We start from the raw sequence: 20,037 nt of genomic DNA, 5'->3' as shown, positions 1-20,037 counted from the left end.
TCCTTGCTTTGCATGGTGACTTGCCCTACAAACCAGTATTGTGATACCTTGCAAGTCAAATTCATACCCTCTGCAAAATGACCAGTTACTAGATTTCATAGATCTTAAGGGTTACTCTCAAAGGGTTAAAATCTCAAATGTTAAATACATGCATGCCAAAGAACTACTCTATAATAATAATTTTAATTCATAATTGAGCACCCAGGATGCCTTTTAAACTATCCACGATAAAATCATGTTCTTTATAATTTTGGTATTGAACCTATTCCATTGTATTCTAGGTCTTTGAAATTCAGCACTTTAACATCTGGCATACATGAAGACTCAGATATATAAAAATGGCTCTCTCCTGGCCCATCCATTGTTTAACAATGGTGGGGCACCAAGTTTCCTTAAATAGTATCAGGATTCCCAAAGCTTTATGGACCTCCAGTATGCCCATTATTTCATTCTGTAAATCTTCTCCTCACTTGTCACATGGGTGGTATGCATATAGTTAATTAAAATGCATTTTGTTTTGAGGGTTTTTTTATAATGGCTTTATACATCTCAAGATAGTGAGTTGGGAACCTGGTAGGTAATGACTAATGAGAGCCTTGCATCTAAAGTGTGACTGGGACTAGCTGTATCATCATCATCTGGGAAATTGTTAGAATTAAAAATTTTCTACCCCACCCCAGACCTACTACATCAGAAATTCTGGATTTAGGACTGAGTAACATGTGTTTTAATAAGCTCTCCGCGTGATTCTGATGCATCTTCAAGTTCCAGAACCATTGGATATTATAGACTAGAACCTCAATGTCCTTGGCCATCCTGATCCCTCAGTGAAATTGTTCTATGGCTATCAACCCTCCAGGCCCCTCAACAATGTGTTATGTGCTCCCAAATGACTTTTATTAAATCTCTTGAGAAGGTTAGGAGAATGCTGAAGAGGCACCATGTCGTGCTGGCAAAAGCATGGGCATGGACATCAGATAGACCTTAGTTGTAACTTCGTCTGGTCGCTTTTTCTCTTTATAGTCCCTCAGTTGTTCAACCTCCCTGAACCTCATTTCTAACATGGGCAAGAGAATACTCATGGCAGAAGATTGTCTCCAGGGTGAAATGAGATTGAGTCTGTTAACTGTCCAGCCCTGTGCCTGACACATGATAGATTCTCAGTAGACAAGAGTGATCATTACCATCCCTTTAGCACCATGTCTGTGACACTATGTGGGGTCCAGAGGAGTGATGGGAAGACCTACTTGGAAACTCCAAGTTGGGATCATTGGAGAGAAGGAGCTCACCTTTACCCAGGTCAGCCCCAATAAAAGCAAGGGCATCTCCAATCTCTTCAAAGGATACTTTGCACCAGCCTTCTGGGGGGCTGTAGAAGGCTCAGGGTGAGTCCTGCCACTTGCAATTGCTGTTGCCAGACTAATTGTTCCTTACTTGAATTCTGTGGCCCCAGAGGTGGAGAAGGGTGGCAACAACAAGCTCTCTGGGCCTTTCTCTCCTCCCTGTGTAGCCTCCCGGTGTCTCACTTCCTGGATCTCGCAAATATTTCCTTCAGCAATAAGCTGGGAGTGGCTGTTTCTCTTGGAGCAGTCTTATCTTTTGGCTGCTGAGGAAAGGGAAAGGGGAGAGGGGGCTGGAACTGTGCACTCTTGCTGCTGAGATCCTGGAATGCCAAGCTATTGTGGTGAGGTTAAAAATAAAAATTCTGAAGAAGAAAACTTCAAAAGACCTAAAGAGGAGGCAGGAGGAGATTTTTCAGTCTCTGCAAATATTGGTTTTCATTTTTAATTACTATGAAGCAAAAAAAAAAAAAAGATTGTAACAAAAGGGGAAAATGTATTCATCAGAAGAACAGGCAACCTGTGCCAAGAGGAAAAGAGAAGAACAGCCCAGGTCTTGGCACGCAACTTGCTTTTGTTTTTGAGATGTAGTCTCCTGGTTGGTGTCAACAAAGCCCTTTTTCATACTTAGCTTTCATGTCTCCTCCCGTCTCTTCAACAATGAGCCAAAGTCTTCGTGAACACCTTGGGGCTGAATGTGGTACAAGTACCTTTTGCCTCACCTCAGGAGTCCTTGCTTCCATGGTATTGTCCCTTGGAGCCAGATAAGGCAACTTCCAGTCTGGACACCATTCTTACTAGTTGGGAGAATTAATTACCCTTTCTAAGCCTCAGGATCCTCACCTGCAAACTGGCAATAATGGCAACTACTTCAATGAGCTGGTATGAAAAGTAGTAGAAAGACATACATGAAAGTGCCTGAAAACAGTGCCTGACACATAGTAAAAAATAAGAAACCATAGTTCTTTTCCCTTAATGAAGTCCTTATCCTCTACTCTAGGGAAGAATCCTTATTTGGTCCCTAAGCAGAGTTGTAGATGACTGTGCATATATAGAAGACTTAAGCCTTTTGAAAATAGGGCCTCTAAAGGCCAGTATCCTTGGCTTGAGCCTGACACACTTCAATGGAAGCCTCCCATTCACAAGCCTGCCTCAGCTATTGGTGCCTGGAAAGCAAGGGCTATGGGTTTTGCTCCTCTTAGATCTTGCACAGTGTAATATTGAATGAGAGGGTTGAAAGATTTGTACAAACCTTGGCCCAGCTGATCCCACTGAGGGTGGTCCTTCCTCTTTTCTGGAGTCTGGCCTACTTCTGCTCCCCTGATATAAGTGACTCTGCAAGGTTCAGGCGGCCCTTACACAAGCTATGTGAGTGGAACAGCAGTGCTTTTCAAATTAGGATGGATGCAGAGGACAGCAATTTCCAGGTTGCCTTGCTAGAGCCCAAGGTCTCCAGATAGTGTCACAGTGCTGAGAATTGGGGGCACCAAATGTTTCTAGAAGGGCATACTCTATCCTTCTAATGTGTTCTGGAGTTGGCTACCTAGAGGTGAATTCTGTAAGGCTGACATAAGTGATCAGTACCTAAACAAGACAACTTAGAACATCTAGTCTTACTGATCTTCACACTGCTATTAAGCCTAAACTTGCCTTTTATTCTCTCTCCCTTTTTTAGCAGATGAGAAGAATGAGTGCCTGAGCCTAAGGTTAAAATTCTTGGTTATCTAGGGCCCTGTAGCTCAGCAGCCAGTGTGGCTGAGCTGGATCCTGAGGTCTCCTCGTTTCTTGGCTATTGAGCAGGGCTAAACATTAATCAGGGGGGCAGTTCAGTCCAGCTCCCTTGATGGGAACAAGGAGCAGGACTGAAGCATACAGCAGCGAAGGTGGTATGCTGCACAATTTGCACAACTGTATGCAGTGGCCCTATAGTTCTGTCATTTATTAATCACTTTTCCATGTACCCAGCATCATCGCTAGGTCTTTTTTATAGAGTTAATCCTCCCAGCAGCTTTGTAAGATAGATGTTTTACTGAAACTGAGACAAATTAAATACTTTGCTAAAGGTCATACAGCTTTGGGGTTATGAAGGCAGATTTTTAAATTTTACTGGAATTCAGGCCCAAGTCTTTCTAACACTGTGTTCTTTCCACTCTGCTCTGTTGCCTTTTATATGCCCTGGCCAGGGACAAGGAGAGTGGTAAATTTGATGACTATCATGGAACAAGGGTTTTTCTCACTACAGCTGCAGGACATTGGCCCAACTGGGGCTTTTGGAGAGATTGATTCACCACCTGTATCTCATAAGGTCTAGATTGGAGATGGAGGTGGGGAAGAGTAGGAGAGGCAAGGACAGAAGGTAGCAATGTGCGTGGTTACGGGTGGGGCACATGCTGTATAGATTGGAAAACAGCCAAACTGGAAGAATATAACTCTACCCCTAAACCTCTACCCTCAAACCACAACACTCCCATCTTTTTTCACCCTGGACCTTTGTTTCCATAGTATGATCCCTGAGTCCCTCGGGGCAGTTGTTTAAATGAGGGTTCCTGGTCCCACCACAGTTACTAAATCTCAATTTGTAGAGGTGGAGCCAGTGAATTTGCATTTTAAACAACACCTTCAGGTGATTCCAATTAAGAGCCACTTTGATTTGGAACCACTGTCCCAGACCAATTATTTCCAACTTTGGATCATATATCAAAGAGTTTTTGAGCATGCACCTTCAATATATGTTGATATTTTATTAATAAATTCCTTGTATCTACTAATATTCTAACATTTATGTTTTTAAATGCAAAAGATGGTAAGTTTTGCCTTAGGATTCTTAGATGAGAATGGTCTCTGGTTTTCCTTTATGTATATTCTAGTTGTTGGGTTTTGGTTTTGACATTATGCAGGATCCTTTTCTTCTCCCTCTGTTGTCTGGATTCCAGAATCTAGAAAGTGTAAATAGCCTTGGAACTGTCTATTCCTTGAAAGATTCATAGGATTAATGGAAGAACATGAGTGCTATTTGGGGGGTGTCAAATATATCCATTTTTTTCCTATGGTAATGGATGCTTTCGATATTTTCACTCTACTGCAATCAATTTTGGTAATTTTTGCTTTCCTATAAAACTCTTCTAAGTTTTCACATCTGTTTTCATAGAGTAAAGTGTTTGTTCTCTTACTCTTCATTTACTCTGTAACTATGATTATTTCTCCATTTCTAATTTTGTGCATTTAGGGCTTTTAATTAGATTAGCAAGTGGTTTATCTGTTTTACTGTTTTATATTTTCTTTTGAAGAAAGCTTTTGGCTTTAATTATTAGTCCTAGCATTTGTTTTCTAGTGTGTTAATTTGTCCCATTAATTTTATTTCTGCTTTGCTTAGTTCTATTTTTGTGGCTCTTAACTTCTTTTGTTGAAAGCATAATTCATTTATTTTAATTTGTTCTCATGTATTAATGTAAGTGTTTAAGACTATAGCTTTAATTAACCATATCCTCTCACTTCTGATACTTCCATTCTTACTATTTTCTAGGTATTCTACAATTTTAGACTAGATATCCCCTTTAGAGTGGAGGATATTTTCTCCTTTATATTTTCTATGTGCTAGAAGTTTTTGTTTTTTCATTTTCATTATTAATTTCTAGTTTTATTGTATTGTTATTACATACTGTAGTCTCTACTTCTACTTTTAGCTATTAATATAAAGTAAAATTTTTTCAGTGGGCCCTTAAAAAGAAAGCAGAGTCTGTTTTTAGTGTGTAAAGAAATGTAGATTTCTTTCCCCTATCTTTTGACTGTCATATCTGTTATCAGCTGAAACAGTCTTATATTTTGTTTCAGCTTTTTTCTACCTTTGCATTTTCTATATATTTGTTTTATGAATTTTGATGCTATGTTATTTAGTACATAAAGATTCAGGGTAATTAGATCTTAATTGTTTTTTCTAATCATTAACATTATATTGCCCTTCATTGTCTTGTTTATTGCTTTTGCCTTTAATTCAGCTTTTTATGATATGAGTATCATGGCCTTCGGGGTTTTTTGGGGGAATTAGCTCATTTATTAAATATTTATCAAATGCCTACTATATACCAAGCACTAAGTACCAGATGAATGAAACACACAAGATCTCTGCCCTTGTGGGGATGTATGCTCTAAGAAAGACAAAATAGAAAAAGAATAATTAAGGATAAATTGTCTCTATTTTAGATAAAGTGGTCAGGAAAGTCGTCTGTGCCTGATAGCATTTGTCATGCTACTACTTCCCACTCACTACCTTGTTTGTTTGTTTCCTGAGGTGGGGCAATGCCAGGTGGAATGGTTTGTACACAAGGGATCATTACAATCTTATGGAGCTGTAGGTGGGCTAAGGTCCAAATACGAAGAGAGTGGGGATGTGGGGCTATGAATTTTTTGATCCACGTGAGGGATGAGCTAGCCAGGATGGGGACTGGAGATGAGGAGACTGAAGGAAATTTTGCTTTCTATTCTGTCTGACCTTGGCCACCACTATGTGTATTATTATTTTTTAAGGATATAGTCTCAGTTTCCAGTATGACTACTGAATGGATATTCTGTCTGATGTCTTAATTGGACTGCTGGAATTTCCTGTCACTAGGCAGTACTTAGCATGATGCTGATTGCTCACAGGCTACAGCAGGAAACCAGATCTTCTGGCTTAGAGGGCTTAACTCTTTAAACTCTGAGACTAAAGAGATGTCTTTTGACATTTGTCACTCTTTATTATACAGATGTTTGACTTTTTATACATATTTAAATAACCCTGGACTTCTTTTCCTTAGATATACTTTTCTTTTACTCGTATCTTATTTCACCTCACAGCATTAGTTTTTAAGTTTTCTGATAGTTTTTTCTTATAAGTATGTAATATATATATGTATATACACACATGTAATACATATATTAAAATTTTACACATGTACACATAACCTTAACTCTTAAATCTGGAATTTATTTTGGTATATAATATATGGTGCAGCTCCAAATAACATCGCTCTGAAATTGTCTTAAAAATATCTATTAAATAATCTTTATCTTGTTATGCAAGGTGAATTATATATGACATTTTAATAGATAGTTTGATATGTTTCTGGAATTTCCATTCTGTTCTATTAATCAGTAAAACACTCATTTAATTATAATTGCTTTAGGATATGCTTAATCCCTTACTCCCTATTTCTTCTGCAGCAAAATACACTTTTATTGTATAGCAGCCCCCCCCCCTTATCCATGGGGGATACATTCCAAAACCCCCAGTGTATGCCTCAAATCATGGATAGATACTGAACCCAATATATGCTATGTTTTTTTCCTATACATAGTACTATGATAAAGTTTAATTTATAAATTAGGCACATTAAGAGATTGACAATAATAACTAATAATACAATAGAACATTGTAACAGTATACTGTAATGAAAGTTATGTGAATGCTGACTCTCTCTTTAATCAGCTTCCTCAACTCTGGCAGAAATGTGGCAGTGCCTTCTTCATTGGCAGATGCAGCCTCTCCTTTCTGTTTTTTGGTCCAAATCTATTCCTGAATCTTTGTGTAACCATCCTTTACTTCCAATCAATTGCTTGTGTCATTAGTTTCAGGGGATCCCCTGCTGAAGTCTTCATGTAGGTTCCATGCTTTCAGGTACAACACATTGCTGTCAGTGAGAACATGTTTTCTGTTCATGTCATCCACCCACATATTTAATGCCTTTTCATCTTAACTAAGCACATACATTGCACGGTGGCTGTAACCTTTGCAGTCTGAGGTGTGACAGCCAAACTAGCATGAATTTCTATTTCTTCTTCACAATTTCATGGATAGAAGATTCGTTCTTACCATAGATCTTAGCAACCTCAGCATATGATTTTTTTCCTTCCTTATTAAGTGGAGAACTTTCACCTTTTCTCTTAAAAGAAGCACTTTACAGCTTCTCTTTGACAGATCCAAATTGCCAGCATCACTACTCTTGGGCCTTGGGGCCATTGTTAAGTAAAATAAGGGTGACTTGAACACAAGCAGTGTGATACTGTGACAGTCCATCTGATTACCTAGACAGCTACTAAGTGACTAATCGGTGGGATCTGCTGGACAAAGGGATGATTTATGTCCTGGGCAGGATTAAGCAGGATGGTATATTTCATCACTCAGAACAGCATACAATTTAAAACTTATGAATTGCTTATTTCTAGAATTTCTCATTTAATATTTTTCAGACAGCAGTTGACTACAGGTAGCAGAAACTGTGGCAATTGAAACAGCAGACCAGTGGGGACTGCCATGTCCTGCTTTATTTTGCAAGTTAAAAAAAAATTCTACAGTTAAAAATTCCTGTTGAGAATTCTGATTGGAATTACATTAGAAGAAGATATTTAAAATGCAAAATAGCAGATATTTGTGAATGGCCTGTTTGATGTTTTTTGTTACAAGTATAAGAAGATGGACAGAAAGTGTACATGCCAAATTCATGATATAGGTTGCATGTAGAGATTCAGCAAGGGAATAGAAGTGGGGAGTGAAATGGTATTTTAAAAAACTATGAAGCATTGGCGTTCCCACTGTGGCACAGTGGGTTAAAAATCCAACTGAGGTAGCTAGGGTTGCTTCAGAGGCGCAGGTTCAGTCCCCAGCCTGGTGCAGTGGTTTAAAGGATCCAACATTGCCACAGCTGTGGTGTAGGTCACAGCTGCAGCTTGGATTTAGTCTCTGGCCCAGGAACTTCCATCTGCCATGCATGCAGCCATTTAAAAAAATCATTAAACATAGACAGCAAAGTATTAAAATGTGCTAATTCTGGGCAGTAGGTGGGAACATGAATCTTTATGATAGCAATCTCTGTATACTTTTAAGCATTTGGAATGTTTCATAATTAAACACAAAACAAACAGAAACAACAGATGTAACAGGATAACCACACTTGCAAGCCCCAGGACACAACACATTCAATCTGAGTGGGGTGGTCTGTATATCCGGACTTTGGTACTAGACTGTCCATGTTCAAATCCTAGCTCTGCCACCTGGAGCAATGACTTAACCTGCCCATGCTTCAGTTTCCCCAACTGTAAAATCAGGACAATAACAGTAGTTACTTCCTAGAGTTATGGTGAGCATTAAATAAGCTAAGACATGGAAAGCACTCATAACAGTGTCTGGCACTTAGTACATACTCAGTGTCAGCGATCAATATTGTATATCATATATTAGTATTACTAGTATTACATTAACCACCTATATTATTATTGTTTTGCGGCCATTTTAAATTTTCCATAAATGTCATCCAGAATTACAGGACCATCTGCAACGTGCTTGTTTCACACCACATTTCTCTTCTGTGTTGCAGGGAAATGGCTCATTCTAAGGCTAGCTTTTCATGGGCAATCCCTTTCCATCCCTGCCTTGAGAACCCAGCACTGGACTTGTCAAGCTACCGAGCAATCTCTTCTCTTGACCTCCTTGGAGACTTCAAGCACTCCTCAAAAAAAACAGAGGAACCTTCTGGTTATGAAGAGGAGAGCTCCATGGCCTCTGCATCCCGCCCGCTGCGCAGCCGCGCCTTCTCAGAGAGCCACATCAGCTTGGAGCCCCAGAGCTCCAAGGCCTGGGGGCAGCATAGGAAAGAGCTCTTTACCAAAGTTGATGAGACCCAGCCGAATCCTCTGGGTGCCAGGAAGAAGGCCTTTCCTCCTCCTCGCCCTCCTCCTCCCAACTGGGAGAAGTACAGGCTCTTTCGTGCAGCTCAGCAGCAGCAACAGCAGCAACAGCAGCAGCAGCAGCAACAGCAGCAACAGCAGCAGCAGCAGCAGCAGCAGCAGCAGCAGCAGCAGCAGCAGCAGCAGCAGCGAGAGGAGGAGGATGAGGAGGAGGAAGAAGAGGAGGAGGAAGGAGTAGAGGAAGAGGAGGAAGGAGAGGAAGAGGAGCTGCCACCCCAGTATTTCAGCTCAGAAACCACTGGTTCCACCACCCTCAATCCTGATGAGGTCCTGGAGCAGCCGCAACCGCTGGGCTTTGGCCACCTGGAGGCCTCGAGGCAGGGTTCACAAAGCCTCCCAGCACAGCAAGAGTCCTTTGCTCTCCATTCCAGCAATTTCCTGCCTCAGGCAAGGGGCCACTTGGGAGCTCAGGCTGAGAAGTCTCAGCCCCCCTGCTATTATGGCATTGGTGGGCTTTGGAGGACATCAGAGCAGGAGACTGCCAATTCCCCCAAGTAAGTACTTAGGAAAGTCCCTGAAGAGGTGGCAGCGTGAGTTTGAATTCCACCTCCACCACTGACCAGCTGGATGACCTTGGGCTGGTCAAACTATTCCCAGCATCAGTTTTCTTACCCAGAAAATGGGCATGATGATACCTCTGCCGCCTGGTTGTTGTGAATATGAGGATAATCCATGTAAAGGTCGTAGCCCCATGCTTAGCACATAGTAGGTGCTCAGTAAATGTTGTCAGTGTTCTTATGCCTAAATATCACCACCAAAATACTACATTATTTCTCAATCTGTCTTTAGGATATGCATCAGTTTCTAGACTCTGAGCAAGAAGCCTCACTCAACCTCTGAGCAGGGCAAAAGGTTGCCTTGTGGCCTCTTCCAGAAGCCTGGCTCCGGCCCTTTTCTGCCTTTTCTTCTGCTTGCTCTCTAGAGCAAGAGGCAACCTCACAACCTGACCTGCCTCCACTCTAGGACCTGCCTGGACTTCTAAACTCTTAGCCCACTTCCCACATCAAAGGTGCTCCTGGGGTTGGCTGCTTTATGCCCTGACCATTCTTTGCAACAGCCAAAGGCGTTCTCTTCCTCTTCCACTTTCTCCATCACACCCACCCTTGTTTCCTCTGCCTCTTTGCATTTGCTTCAGTGAGCAAAACCCAAAAGCAATGTTGACAGGGTCAGCTGCCTGGGCAGAGAGGCTAAAACAGGAGTATAGGATGGCCGCAGAATTGTTGCCTTCACTGTGCATCAATCGGCATGCCCCATGGTGTGTGGTTGTCCTCTTTGCCCCAGAACAAAAGCGCTTTGACTTTCAGCTCTGCCAGTCCTCCTGCGGAGAGCTCCGCCCACTCTCTGCAGAGGATGTGGGATGGGGCACGTGTCTATCCTTTAAGAGCTTTTTTTTTTTTTTTTTTTTTTTTTTGGCTTTTTAGGGCAGCGACCACAGCATATGGAAGTTCCCAGGCTAGGGGTTGAACTGGAGCTGGAGTTGCCGGCCTACACCACAGCCACAGCAACACCGGATCCGAGCTGCGTCCGGATCTGTGCAGCTCACCGCAACGCCGGATCCTTTAACCCACTGAGCGAGACCAGGGATTGTATCCACGTCCTCACAGATACTAGTCAGTTTTGTTACTGCTGAGCCATGATAGGAACCCCAAGAGGTTTCTTTAAATATCTTATAGAAGCACTTGCCTGAGACTTGTTGTCATTTGAAATACCTTGATTATTGTGTCTTTTATTGATGGCCACATCCATTACTTGGCTAACTGGAACTAGTTGAGAAGTTTTCCAGCCTAAGATGCCACAAGCAGAGCACTTACAAGGCCTGGATCCCAGGCACTGTGAGAATCTCTTACTAGATCCTTAGGGCTGCTTTTCAAACTACCCATCTAGCTGGGGAGAATTCTTACCATGAGAAAACATTTGTGGAAAGTGACTGTGATTGTTACCTGCCACAGCAGGGAGAAGCAAAGGTGACCTGGCACATAGTAGGCATTTAATATTTCAGAAGAAAGAATGCATAAGCAAATGAATGAACACATAGTAAGCATTTGCTATTATTTCATCGACTCATTCCCAACAGCCCTATGGACCGTTATTATCCCCATTTGACAGATGAGAAAACTAAAGCTGAGCAAAATAAGGGACCAAGTAACTCAGATTTATACAGAAAAGATTCAAAGTCAGGTCTGCCTCCAGAACCCGTGGTTATTTTGCCGTCCTAGGCAGCCTCTCTCAGGGAGATCAGGTTGTGGCAATAGGCCAGGCCTTTACGAAGCCCTCTTGTCCCCTTAGAAGGCAGGGTATACCAGAGGTAGAAGTTACAGGCCCCAGGATTAGCCCTTTCAGCCTCCTAGTGCTTCCTCTTTTATGTACCTCCATTCACCTTGACACCTTGGCCAGAGAGAGGGAAATTGCTCTTACTAGCGATCTTGTAACTTATTCCACAGATTTTTTTTTTTCTCAATGACCATGGGGTGCAAGGGGAAACATTTGTTTGCACACAACCCTGGCTTGTGGCTGCAAAAATCTATTATAGATGCTTCTTTGAGCAATGAAAATGTAAGAAACAACATTCTCAACATAGCTAATATGTTTTTGCCTGTTTACTATGTGCCAAGCATTGTTCTAAGCACTTTTGTGTGTGGATTGATTGAATCGTCACAACAAACCTATGAAATAGATACTATTAGTTGCCTACATTTTTTTTAGATGAGAAGATTGAGGCACGTGGAGATAGAATAAGTTGCAAAAGATCTAGGCTAGCCAGAACCCAGATGGTCTAGCTCACTGTGCATATTACATCATCCCAGGATCTCTGGCCTCCTCAAGAAGATCCTACTCATTTTTTTTTTTTTTTTGTCTTTTTAGGGCTGCGCCGATAGCGTAGGAAGATCCCAGGCTAGGGGTTGAATCAGAGCTGCAGCTGCCGGCCTATGCCACAGCCACAGCAACACGGAGTCTAAGCCACATCTGTGACCTACGCCACAGCCTGTGGCAACACCAAATCCTTAACCCACTGAGCAAGGCCAGGGATCAAACCCACATCCTCTCAGACACTATGTTGGGTTCTTAACATGCTGAGCCACAATGGGAATGCCAAGAAGATCCTATTCAAAACCCTCAGAGAGCACAAGATTCTACCCAGCAGGAAGTGCCTTTAAGGCTTTGTTAGGGCCAGGAGATGTGTAATATTTGAATCTAAAAATGCGAAAAAAAGAGAGAGAGACACATCCTAATTTCAGCCACGTTAAACTTGAGTATCTCTATAACCCACATACTTTTTAGTTACAAGGTGTTAGGATACATGTAGAAGCAGGTGTGTGGAATGATCAAATGTTGGTTAAATCTAATAATTCTGATTCAAGTACAGATATAGTTGGCTTTATGAATTCTGCATCTTCTCTCAGTGCTCCATAGAAGAAATCTGAATCGTGCATCCAAGTTCATTATCAAAGTCAGATTATGTTCTCATAGATCTCCTAGAACCTCTGCCCTATTAATGGAGATTATGAGGAAAGGGCCCTAGAACATAGTACCTGATATGATCACTATAATATAGTACACGGAACTGAATCTCCGGTTAGCATGTCATTTGAAATTTTTTCCCACTTTTATCGAGAGATAATTGGCATACAACTACAGCCCTTTTTAAACTTTTAAAATTTTGTTCCATTTTTTAAAGTCTTATTGAAATATAGCTGATTTACAATGTTATGATAATTTCTGCTGTACGAAAAAAGTGATTCGATTATACATATACACACATCCATTCTTTTGCAGATTCTTTTACCACATAGATGATCACAGAATATTGGTAGAGTTCCCTGTGCTATACAGCAGGTCCCTGTTGACTGTCCATTCCATATAGTGTACATATGCCAATCCCAAACCCCCAATCTATTCCTCCCTCCAACCTATCCCCTTCGGTAACCATGTTTGTTTTCAAAGTCTATGAGTCTGTTTCTGTTTTATAAATAAGTTCATTTGTAGCAGTTTTTTTAGATTCCACATAAGAACAATATCATATGATGCTAGTCTTTCTCTGATTTATTTCACTTAGTATAATAATCTCTAGGTCCATCCATGTTGCTGCAAGTGGCATTATTTCATTCTTTTTTTATGGCTGAGTAATATGCCATTGTATATATATGCACCACATCTTCTCTATCCATTTCTCTGTTGATGTACATTTAGGCTGCTTCCATGTCTTGGCTATTATAAATAGTGCTGCAGTAAATATTGGGGTGCATGCATCTTTTCAAATTATGGTTTTCTCCAGATATATGCCCAGGAGTAGAATTGCTGGATCATATGGTGGTTCTATTTTTAGTTTTTTGAGGACCCTCCATACTGGTTGTACCAATTTACATTCCCAACAATGTAGGAAGCTTCCCTTTTCTCCACACCCTGTCCAGCATTTATTGTTTGTAGACTTGTTGATGATTGCCATTCTGCCTGGTGTGAGGTGGTACTTCACTGTAGTTTTGATTTGCATGTCTGTAATAATTAGCAATGTTTAACATCTTTTCATGTTTTTTTTTAACCATTTTTATGTCTTCTTTGGAGAAATGTCTATTTTGATCTTCTGCCCATTTTTTGATGAAGTTTTTTGGTTTTTTTATATCAAGTACATGAGTTGTTTGTATATCTTGGAGATTAATTCCTTGTTGGTTGCTTCATTTGCAAAGATTTTCTCCCATTCTGTAGGTTATCTTTTCATTTTGTTTATGGTTCCCTTCGCTGTGCAAAAACTTTTAAGTTTAATTAGGTCACATTTATTTTTGTTTTTATTTTCATTATTCTAAGACGTGGATCTGAAAAGATATTGCTGCAGTTTATGTCAAAGAATGTTCTGCCTAGGTTTTCTACTAAGAGTTTTATAGTATCTGGTCTTACATTTAGGTCTTTAATGCATTTCGAGTTTATTTTTGTGTATGGCATTCAAGAGTGTTCTAATTTCATTCTTACATATAGCTGTGCAGTTTTCCTGGCACCACTTATTGAAGAGACTATCTTTTCTCCATTATATATTCTTGCCTTCTTTGTTGTAGATTAATTGACCATAAGTTCATGGGTTTATTTCTGGGCTTTCTATCCTGTTCCATTGATCTATATTTCTGTTTTTGTGCCAGTACCCTACTATTTTGATGACTGTAGCTTTGTAGTACAGTCTGAAGTCAGGGAGCCTGATTCTTTCAGCTCCACTTTTCCTTCTTAAGATTGCTTTGAATATTCAAGGTTTTTTGTGTTTCCATATAAATTTTAAAATTTTTGATCTAATTCTGTGAAAAATGCCATTGGTAATTGATAGGGATTTTTTTTTTTTTTTTTTTTTTGTCTCTTTAGGGCCACAGCACTGGCATATGGAAGTTCCCAGGCTAGGAGTCAAATTGGAGCTATAACTGCTGGCCTACACCACAACCACAGCAACACAGGATCCAAGCCATGACTGTGACCTATACCATGGCTCATGGCAATACTGGATCCTTAACCCACTGAGCAGGCCCAAGGACTGAACCCACATCCTCATGGATATTAGCCGTGATTATTTCTGCTGAGTCACAGTGGGAACTCTGATAGGGATCCTTTAAAAAAAAATCTGTGCTTTCTTTCAGTACTTTCTGATGCTGAACTCACACACATGCCCTAAACATTTTTCTTATAGATAGGAATTCCCTAAATTCCTATAGTCATATTCCTTTCAAAATGTTCTCTCTTCTCTGCTAACATAGATATAGTCCAGCCAGAAAATTCCTTGCATGCAGAGTTTTATATGATGTCAGATTGTCCCTTTGGCAGTATGGTATAGTGACTAAAAGCATAGATTCTGGAGTTGGGTCACCTAGGGTTAAATCACAAGTCTGCCATTTACTGTCTCGTAACCCCAGGAAAGTCACTTTACTTCTCAGTGCCTCATGTTCGTTATTTGTAAAATGATTGTCATGAGCTTAACATTTTATGTCTGTATTTATAGACACACACACACACACACACACACTTCTTAGGACAGCTCCTGGGCATAGTAAGCACCATGTGAATGCTAACTAGTAGCTGTCCTTTATCAGTACTGTTAGCTTAAAAACCTACATGTAAAATGAATACCTAGGATGAGGAATATTTGCTTGCCCAAGTTTCTTTTGTGTGATGAGTTAGGAGACAGCATAGCATGAATCAGTAAATAGCTGTGGAGCCTTTTAACCATTATTTTTGACCTTTATCTAAGAGCTGCAAATAGCTGCAAAAATGACTAATGAGTTTCTCCTATTTTTCCTTTCAAACAGCTAGAGGTTAGTGAAGGGGCAGTGACACAGACAGGTGGAGGGGAGGAGTGGCTGGTAGGCAACAAGAACATAGTGGGGGTGGGCCTCCCCCTTACATAAACCATAGGCGGAATTCTTTGCCCCTCCATCTCTGAACGCTAACCCTGAAGCATTTCTTTTCATTTCTTTCCTCACATCAGACCAGAAGCTTTGATGGCAGAAGAGTCCAAACCCAAGCCAGGATGGAGCCAGAATTACTTCTTTCCTGAGGAGCAGTTCTCTTTCATGGGCTGGGGCTCTGAGAAGCAGCACCTCAGCCCCACAGGCTTCAGTGAACCCAAGACAACAGGGTCTGCTTCTATACTTGTCAAGCCCCCAGGCACCACTGGTTCTATTCCCACCTCCCCTTCCATTTCATTCCCAACCATGGAGGAGGCTGAGGCCATTGGGGATAGGCCAGAAGTAGAGCTGTGTTATTCCTTCTCAGGCCAAAGGCCTGCCCCACATCAGACAGTCTCAGAAGAGCTCATGAGCAATGTGGTGGGCCATGACAAGTCTCTGGCAGGGGTGCCAACCCCAGCCTCCAACATAGTAACCACTGTTGAGATCATAAGTGACCTCTTTGGCGTGGGAGAGCTGCAGTGGAGGGGTCATTTCCATCAGGGGTGGCATCACCAGGAAAGAAGAAATGATGGGAGTGACCAGGAAAGCCACAGGGTGCCTTTTTAAGCAAGAAGACTAGATAAAGCCAGGGTGGGCTGGCATCCAGGATGGGTAGGAGGGAGGCCAACAGTCTTGGAGGACAAATACCTAAGGTCTCAGACACATCCCTAGCACCTAGTCCCTCCCTTAGCATCCATGTACTGAGACCATGAACCAGAGGGAATCACTGATTATCAGAAGCCCAGAACTTTTAGGGGCCTGCTAGTTTTTCTGGATTTTAGTGGGATGTTAATGACCAAACCCACTGCTCGCCAAAGAAGTCCCCCTAGGAGTTCCCGTCGTGGCTCAGTGGAAACGAATCTGACTAGTATCCATGAGGACACAAGTTCAATCCCTGGCCTTGCTCAGTGGGTTTAAGGATCTGGCATTGCTGTGAGCTGAATAGACTGCAGAAGCAGCTCGGATCCTGCATTGCTGTGGCTGTGGCGTAGGCCAGTAGCTACAGCTCCGATTCAAACCCTAGCCTGGGAACCTCCATATGCTGCAGGTGCGGCCCTAAAAACACACACACACACACACACACACACACACACACACACAAAAAAAAAAAAAAAAAAAGAAGAAGAAGAAGAAGTCCCCCTAGCTGTGGAAGTCAGAAATGTAGAAATAGCCTTCTTAAGTTCTTAAGGTTGGCCTTGACTTGTTTTCTATTTTGCCTTCATATGGCCTGTTTATGTTTGAACAGTGCTTCCCAGTCCATTATTTCCTTATTTTACAGCTCCTTGGTGAAACAGGATCCCATTTTACAAATGGGGAAATTAAGAAGCAGAAAGGTCAGCTCTCAACAGAGGTGCTCAAATGGTCATTTTTTTGTTTGTTTCCACAGACAAGAGCTACAGCACTGCTCACCTCCTCAGGGGGCCCCAGGGATCCCTACCTCTTACTCAGCTTATTACAATATATCTGTGGGCAAAGCAGAGCTGCTGAACAAGTTGAAAGACCAACCCAAGATGGCAGAGATGGGAGAGGAGGAAATTGACCATGAACTGGCTCAAAAAAAGGTGAAGTTTTTGGATATACCTTCGAGATTTACAGTATTTAGCTTGAGGGTGTCTGGAGATTGACCTGCCCTCCACGTCCTCCAGAATATCTTGGTGCATTCTTATATTTTCAGTATGGAATCAGATCGCCTCTCTGGGTTTCTTGCATATGCAACCCTAGTCTATTTTTGATCCAGTCAATAATGGTAATGCTGTTAGAGTCGTTGTCATCATCATCACAGTGTCTCTTGACTCCTTAAAAAAACTCTATAAGGTAAACATTACTGTCTTCTTTTTACCAGTTGAGAGGACCAGGTTGCCCAGGGTTATAGACTATGTGTAGACCCAGGACTCAAAGTCAAGACTGTCTGACTTTCTGCTCTGAAGTAAGCCAGCTTTATAAGTACCTAGCTACCCAGGGCACATCAGAGTTTTTGCCAGTGAGCTCCAACCAATGGCATCCATTGATTGTATTCTCTGGGCAACTTTCTGAAGAGAGAACAGACTGACCAAGAAAGAAAAGAAAAAATTATAGGCCAGACGACTTTTGTATTTATTTGTAAGGATAGTTAATTAACTCTTAAAAATACTAAAACAGATAAATGAAGATGATGTTGGTATTGTTCTGAAGCCTCCCCTTTCTTCTAAGTACCACTAGCCTGGTTTTCTAATCAAATTCCTGGAAAAACTTTGCCCCCCTTGCACTTACCCATTTTATATCATAAGCAAATAGGGTTTCCATGGCAACTTCAAAGGCCCAATTCACCACTTTGTGGACATCTGAGCCCAATGCAAATTGCTCTTCTGCCCATATTTCCCATTCAGGACATGGCTTGTACGAAAGCTCAAGGCCATTTTGCAAGAGGTCTCCACCTCTTTCCAATCTCAAGCAAAATGTCAGGGAAAGAATAGGAAGCTTGGGGGCATCAAAGTGTTATTGATCCAGATGCCTGCTTCCTTGGAATCCATGTTTCCTGAGCATGGCAGGGCTGCTCCTGACTTACGCAGGCCCTTTTATTAGGATCCAACCTAATGTATGTCTGACTAGGAGATGACAGAAATGATCAGAAATAGCAAAGCACAGAACAGCAGATAGTGCTTTGAAGTAGGCTAAAACAGTTTTTTATCTCTGAGGAAAGTAGATGAAGAAGGTCACCAATTTGCAACATCCCAGAAAGGCCACTTAACTTTAGCTGGGTCTGTGATGACTCCACAGCTCTATCCACTACACATTTTTCCTAGTTCTGGCTGCAAAGCCCAAGTGCGACAAACAAAGGACTTTGTCCACTTCCATCTTTCCAGATTATGGAACCTAAGAGCTGGGCTTAGGTAGGTGATTTTCCAAGTTGATCATTTGGCCACCAGCCCTCCCTTGTCCCTGGAGTGGAGTTTTATTTAGGAAAGCAGAGGGCGGGGTTATACTTGGGAGCTTCTTGGCATCTAATCATGTTGCCTCATTCATATCACTGCACCCTAATTCTCAGGGGGTTTTGGAATTTTTCCCTAAATGTAAACCCATTACACTTCCAACTAAGATCATGGTGGTCTCCTGACTTTTGACCAGTTCTGAAATATGGCAAGAGGCCTGGATCCAGAGCAGGAGGCTCTCTTGTCCTTGGTCGCCTCAGGCATCTCTAAATAAATGACTATAAAGGAACACATTCTAGATATCTAACTAAAAGCCTATAGTTCCAGAGTGCCTGGGCAAGAATAGTAATGAAACAAACATCGAAGCATACTTCTTTTATACAAGATACTGTTCTAAGCATGTAACATGTATCAATTCATTTCAGTCTCAGAACAATGCTAGGAGGTAGGTAATACTGTTACCCTCTTGTTCAGATGGTACAACCGAGGCACAGAGAGCTTGAGTAATTTGCTCAAGCTCACACCACTAATTTGTGTCGGAGCTGGGGTTCAAACGCAAGTAGGCTGGCACTAAGTCCATGCTGTTATCAATAACGCGATACTGACTGCAAAGCCTGGGAACAACCTGGTGTTTCGGAACCAAACTTAGGTCCACTCAGCTGCCTGTGGTATATAGCCAGTCTGCCAGGTGGCGATAAAGGAAAGTGCAGAATTTATTACAAAGGTGCCACTTACAAAGAGGACAGGTGGCTCCTGCTCTAAAACTCCAAATTTCCCCACGGTTTGGGGGGAGAAGTTTTTATAGGCAAAATTTGGGGTGAGGGCTGTAGGGTGTGTGGCTTTCTTCTGATTGGTGGGTGGTGAGGTAATAAGGTGGTGTTCTAGGAATCTTGTGCTCAGCCCAAAGTTCCCATCCTCTACCTCGGGGTGGGGGTGGGGGTGGGGGCTGGGGGGCTTGGTTCCTCCGGAAGAATTCGCAGATGTGATGCACATTGCTTCAGGAGGAACCAGGACCCTGCCCCAAAGCTGCATTTTTGTTTCTTGACTGCTCCTCCTTTGTTTCTGCATCCCCTCCCTTCCCTGATGAGCAACGGTTTGACTCTGTCTGTTGGAACTCAGGGAACATCAAGGAGGGTGAAAGAAGCCTATTTCCTACAAACAAGAAATGGGGGCCATGGAAAGGACTTGTACCCAGGAGGTCCCTCAAAGGGCCCTGCTCTGTTTCACTGGGACAGATCTATTCTTGTCAGGACCCTGCAGCTAGACAAGTATCAATTAGCTCAGAGTGCCTGGTGGTGGTGGTGTTGGCAGGAATAGCCGTAATAGCAGCAGAGGTAATAACAGCATCAATAAACATGTATTGAGCATTTAATGTGCCAGGCACCATACTAAGTATTTTACTTCTGTGATCTCGTTAAACCCTCCCAACAGTGGAACTGGGGCCGGGGGTGGTGGTGCTTCTCCAGTTTACAGATGAGGAAACGGAAGTTTTGTTGCTGAAACTCAGCCTTGGTCTGCTGTTGCTGAATAGAAACATGGAGACAGAATTTGGGGTGAAGGAGAAAAAGATGGCTTTATTGCTTGGCCAGGCAAAGGGGGTTGGGCGGCCACATCAGACTAACGCCTTAAAGACTGTGCCCCCCTTGGGAGAGA

At 42.0% G+C, this 20,037-nt stretch overlaps 1 protein-coding gene across 38 annotated transcripts in view; it reads left to right on the top strand.

Moving 5' to 3' along the window:
• SHROOM4 (shroom family member 4) overlaps positions 1 to 20,037 on the top strand; it is a 249,635-nt gene that overhangs the window by 194,566 nt on the left and 35,032 nt on the right. For 19 of the 38 annotated variants that reach the window (XR_014835383.1, XR_014835382.1, XR_002340849.2 and 16 more), the window contains 3 exons: positions 8,690 to 9,553; positions 15,514 to 15,663; positions 16,863 to 17,037. Coding sequence is in view for 15 of the 38 variants with exons in the window: in XM_085007912.1 (XP_084864038.1) it covers positions 8,690 to 9,553; positions 15,514 to 15,663; positions 16,863 to 17,037 (1,189 nt within the window). In the remaining 23 variants the exon portion in view is untranslated. The remainder of the gene's footprint in view (positions 1 to 8,689; positions 9,554 to 15,513; positions 15,664 to 16,862; positions 17,038 to 20,037) is intronic. The other 19 variants (XR_014835389.1, XR_014835388.1, XR_014835386.1 and 16 more) reach the window with 1 other exon arrangement.

This window comes from Sus scrofa, chromosome X (assembly GCF_054392235.1).
Source record: "Sus scrofa isolate SSC_HxYL_T2T_F1_AM1 chromosome X, Sscrofa_HxYL_maternal_Yorkshire_Landrace_v2.0, whole genome shotgun sequence".
Classification (NCBI taxonomy): domain Eukaryota; kingdom Metazoa; phylum Chordata; class Mammalia; order Artiodactyla; family Suidae; genus Sus; species Sus scrofa.
This window is presented reverse-complemented; position numbering and strand designations above follow the sequence as displayed.